The 5,134-nt window shown below is 32.9% G+C and overlaps 2 protein-coding genes across 2 annotated transcripts; both read left to right on the top strand.

Annotated features, from left to right (window-relative positions):
* Positions 1–3,191: 3,191 nt before the first annotated feature.
* LOC138908313 (uncharacterized) lies at positions 3,192–3,683 on the top strand. The gene is made up of 2 exons (XM_070198971.1): positions 3,192–3,513; positions 3,628–3,683. The coding sequence occupies exons 1-2, from the start codon at positions 3,192–3,194 to the stop codon at positions 3,681–3,683; spliced, it is 378 nt and encodes a 125-aa protein (XP_070055072.1).
* Positions 3,684–3,887: 204 nt separating this feature from the next.
* LOC104098865 (uncharacterized) lies at positions 3,888–4,690 on the top strand. The gene is made up of 2 exons (XM_009605697.2): positions 3,888–4,238; positions 4,385–4,690. Exons 1-2 carry the CDS (start codon positions 3,888–3,890, stop codon positions 4,688–4,690), a joined length of 657 nt encoding a protein of 218 aa, XP_009603992.2.
* Positions 4,691–5,134: the final 444 nt, after the last annotated feature.

The raw sequence follows: 5,134 nt of genomic DNA, 5'->3' as shown, positions 1-5,134 counted from the left end.
GTTATGCAGGACGGATAGAGGGTTGTAATACTCGCTCTCAACCGGATATCACGACGCGAATCTCGTTCGACATCGATTGTGGATCAATAACTATCGGGAAAAGAAGATATTTTTACCTTTTTAGACTTATACTAGGGCTGAAACTCTCATACTATATAAATGAGAAGTTTTTTTTTAGTCTGACACATTGTAATACGTAATTCAAGGCAATAACAATTTACTTTTGTTCTCTAGCTACAATTAACGAGTTGTTCTGTTCTTTAGTCGCGCAACTGGGCTTGAACCGAGGGTCCAATCGAGGACGAGCTCACTATTCAATCTAAGATTTGTCCTGGTCTTAACATTGCGAGCGGTTTGATCGTTTATTTCATCTTTAATTCATTCATCTATTATTCTTAATTGTTCATGTTGAATTAAACTACGTGTCCTTTAAAGCGCGTACAAATTTAATTATTACCCAATTTTGGGGTAAATAATTTTCTTTTTTAAATTTTGCAATGAGATCCTCACAGAAAAATCCTCCATTTGTTTAAACTCTAAAGCAGTCCTTGCAATTATTATGGGTTTACGGGACGTGAAAGACAAAGGTACCACATCATATTTTACCTATCAAGGAAAAATACAATGCTAAAGTAGACAATAAAAATTATAACAACAATTATCTAGTACGCATATATTCTTCAAACTGAAAATAGTCTAAAATTTGGCCGAAGTTTTGGGGACAAATCGAGATTAATTTCCTTATTACGTATGATTTGTCAAAGTTCAATAAAAAGAAAAAAAATATGTACCGCAAAATAGGATACATATTTTTCCTTTTAGTAATTTTTTTAGTTTGTAGGTTAGGGTAGAAATGTAGAAAGAAAAAAACATCGAATTATGATTTCCTCTCTGATTATGATTTTCCTTCGATGTTTCTTTAATCGAAATTTGATTTTAATTCTAGCAAATCACTAAGTCCTGCGATTAGAATCCTCTCTGCTAAGAAGTCTAAAATTCGTTGATGGGTTTTTAGTGAATTTTGTATTTCAGAGTGATTAGGGGTGTATATAGGTCGGACTGGTTTGAATTTTTTAATTACCAAACCAAATTAAGGTGTCAGATTTTTAAATCTACTAATCTCTACATACGTACGTTGCACGTAAATCTTTAGTCAATCATTTATGTAATATACCAATAAATTAAATTTATCAAAAGATTATATACAAGAATAAATAACTGATGTAAAGCAATTTATGCGGATAAAATGCATGAATATTTTTTAAACGCTAAAAGTCAATGTTATTTCATAAACATTGTTTCAAAATGATGAATACTAATTGAACCGACAAAAATGATCGATTTAGTTCGATCATATAGTATTTGTTTTTAAGCGTAGATATATGTGAAATTTGGTCATATCATACCTAATATTTCTTTGAAATGATATTTAGTTTAGGTTTCTTTATCTCGCTTTAATTGCTCCATAATGACCAGAACTCTTGTATTCAACACTAATATCCTTCTTGAAAGTATAACATATACTTCCGTGTGAGAAAACAGGTTGCAAAAAATATAGTTCAACATTAGGGATTATCGGGCCCTTCCTTTAATCATTACAAAGCGTACTGCGAATGTATTGGAATTTTTTCGTTCCTATATATTATTTGAAACCTTATTACGAAAAATGTCCATGTTTTTATATTTACCCGACTTAAACACGTTTTAGCTACAATATATATTTGTTTAAACTAGGCACCTTTCTGCGATAGTCTTCCTTATTTAGACGCGGGATTTTGTGATCGCTTATATTTCAATTAGAGATTTTACTGACACAATCAACACACCATAATCAAGACAATATATTTGTATAATCCTTTTATTACGCAGATTTTCACTAGTTATCATCGCTCCATAATCAAGGCAACATATCTGTAGTATCCTTCTACTATCTGGTTTTCCATAAACAAAGGTCTTGAAGAAAACAATTGCAAACAATTAGCTACAATTGAATTGAATTTCGCGACATAATGTCAAAATTAGTGATTATGCTTCAGCTCAATGATCGGTGGGATAGCGTTGGGAGATACAAAGATTTTGATGTTGACGGAATTGTAGTCAATGACGATTCAGATTATAGTCAATTGAATTCCGCAATTACAGAGCATCTAATGATCGATACCTCCGCAAAAATTATCGAAATCAAATATACTGTCAATGAACGCTGTCCTCCAATGGAAATTCGGAACGATATGGGAGTTCGAGTGTATTTGGAAACGAAAAAGGAAAACAAAAACTTAGGAGTGTATCCGCTGTGTATAACGATGCGTGATTTCGATTTGGAATGCAGTATGTCGAATGCGAGCACAATTGCAGGTTTGCTCTGTTTTTTCAGTGCTGATGTTTTTTCAATTTCAAGTGTTCTACAATTTTACTACAAATTATCTACAATAATACTACATAACAAATGTAGTTCAACTGTTATGTATCTACAAGCATTCTGTCAAATACTGAACACATGAATATACAAAGGTCTGGATTACTATACTTTTAATTGAGTGCACGTTCTTCTGATTATTGTAATACTAACGTGGTACAATTGTCAAGCAATTGTAACACAATTGGAGAAGTATCAAGAACAATGAAGTTGATTAATATGCAAACATCTCCGGCAATTGTGAAATATGAAAGTATCATCATAACAGAACATACGCCAAATATAATTGAAGTAGACCAAGTTTACCAAGACAAACAAATAATTATCAGTGCAATGAAGCACTATTCTGTCATGAATAAGTTTTAATTTAGGGTGAAAAGGTCTAGTGCAAGAAGGTAGGAATATTTTATTTGTCAAATTCGTATTGTGCATAAGTTGTAGTTTTTCTGTATATAAATTGTTTAAGAAAAGTTATTGTGCATAAACAACCTCGTATTTTGTAGCTATAATTTGCATAATATTTTTTGAATTATTTTTATTCTGTAGCTACTGCCTCGTATGTGTTGGGGACAATTGTACTTGGCACTTCAAGTCCACCAGCATAAATGAATCAGCATTGTTCAAGGTTCAAAAATTCAACAGCTTGCACACATGCTCTTTGATGGACAACACATATATACAACGCAAACCTACTGGTATAGAAGTTGGCAGCATGGTGATGCCAAAATATGCGGATCCTAAGATAATATACCCACCAAAAGACATACAAACTAACATGTTGTCGGATCATGGTATGAACTTAACATACATGCAAGCTTGGAGAGCAAAGGAAAAGGCTTTGGAATTTTTGAGAGGTCATCCTGTTGATTCCTACAGTCGCTTGCCGAGTTATTTGTATATTCTGGAGAAGACTTATCCAGGGTCGGTAGTGAAATTGGAGAAGACTAAAAATGACTATTTCTTGTATGCATTAGTTGCACTTAGTGCGTCTATCAAGGATTGGAAGCATTGTAGGCAAGTTGTAGTAGTTGATGGCAACTTCTTGAAGTCGGCATATAAGGGAATCATGCTAACAGCTAGCACAATGGATGCAACAGGTAATGTAGATTAATTGTAAAAATATTATTATAAAATTATTTTTGAGATTGTATTTTTAATATTTTCAAGTTTTATTACAGAAATTGAATTTCTTTTTGCCACCCGTGTGATAGGTAGCATATTCCCACTAGCATACGCCGTTGTTGATTCAGAAAATGACGCATCATGAAGGTGGGTTTTTGAGCAATTCAAACATGCATATGGTGAAAAATCAAATATGTGTGTTATTTCGGACCGAAATGAGAGAATCTTGAAGGCAACATCTACTGTTTATACTAGCATGCCACATTATGCTTGCATGTGGCATATTTGGACAAATGTAAGGTCAAAGTTCAAGAAGGGTCATCTAAAGTTCAGCTAATTTTACTTTGCCATGACACGATCATACGCGCTTGATGAATTTAATGAAAGAATGTCAAAGATTGAAGAGATCGACACACGTGTTAAAGCATACATATACGATATTGGCTATCACATATGGTCTCGGGTACATGCTACGGTGAACAGAACGTGGACGATGACATCAAACATTGCAGAGTCATTGAATATAGTAACCAAAGATGCAAGAGAGCTGCCCATAGTAGAACTATTAAAGTACATGATGACTCTTCTTGAACGTTGGACTAATGAAAAGTTATTGAATGCAAAGGGTACGTTCACATACCTTGGAAAAAAATACAACGAAGAGTTGGAGGACAACAAGACATTATCGCAGAAGATGAGAGTAAGCTATAACCAATAACATCATATCATTGATTCCATCAAAATAAATATATACTGTTAATTATAGAAATATTGTTGTATAATTGTAGTTATTTTATTTTGTATCTGTTGTTGATAACTTGTTGTATGTTTGTAATAAAATTGTAGGTGAGGACTTCAACAGATTATATCCATACTGTGATAGATGGTGTGAAGCCCTTCATTATTTGCCTTCAAAACAAGATACGTAGTTGTGGACAATTCCAACTTGATGAACTTTCTTGTGCACATGCTTTGGCTGCTTTGAGGCACAAGAACAAGTCTTATGAAAACTATTGTTCTCCTTATTACACGAGGGAGAGCCTTCTGCAGACTTATGAAATACCAGTAGACCCGTTGCCTGACGAAAGCAAATGGAATGTGCCACAACATATAGCTGAAAAAGTTGTAAAGCCACATACTGGGAAAAGGTAGTCAGGGAGACCTCAAAAATAAAGATACAAACCATATTTAAAGTTGATACAGTTTAAATTTTTTTTTACTGAGTACTGTTGATGATAATCTGTCCTTTAAGACATTTGAAGTTGTATTTATTCTGTTCTGGAGAATTATAGTTGTGGTATAATTATGTTGCTAATTTGAATAAAAATTGTCTCCTATAATGAATATTTGCTAAACAGATTTCAACTCTTAATGCAATTAGTTTGTAGTTATTTTGTTCCAATACTGGGTTTATTTATTACTTTTTAGCCTTTCCTAACAACACTGCTATAATTGAATAGATTATGTATTTTTGTATAGTAGTTGTATACATAATTGTAGTTATGCTGTAAAGAAATTATATACTACCAATATCGAGATCAAGTACTAACAACTTTCAACCAAAAAAAAGGCACAAATGTTTTCTATTCTATGTAA

Source organism: Nicotiana tomentosiformis, chromosome 3, assembly GCF_000390325.3.
Source record: "Nicotiana tomentosiformis chromosome 3, ASM39032v3, whole genome shotgun sequence".
In the NCBI taxonomy this organism is placed as follows: Eukaryota; Viridiplantae; Streptophyta; class Magnoliopsida; order Solanales; family Solanaceae; genus Nicotiana; species Nicotiana tomentosiformis.
The sequence above is the reverse complement of the archived record's forward strand: the minus strand, read 5'-3'. Positions and strand labels throughout refer to the sequence as shown.

Bases quoted from the DNA above. Each gene is read 5' to 3' on its own strand.
- LOC138908313 (XM_070198971.1), top strand. From the start codon at position 3,192: ATGTTGTCGGATCATGGTATGAACTTAACATACATGCAAGCTTGGAGA. The intron at 3,514-3,627 runs GTAATGTAGATT...CCCGTGTGATAG, and splicing joins TAGCACAATGGATGCAACAG to GTAGCATATTCCCACTAGCA.
- LOC104098865 (XM_009605697.2), top strand. From the start codon at position 3,888: ATGACACGATCATACGCGCTTGATGAATTTAATGAAAGAATGTCAAAG. The intron at 4,239-4,384 runs GTAAGCTATAAC...ATAAAATTGTAG, and splicing joins CATTATCGCAGAAGATGAGA to GTGAGGACTTCAACAGATTA.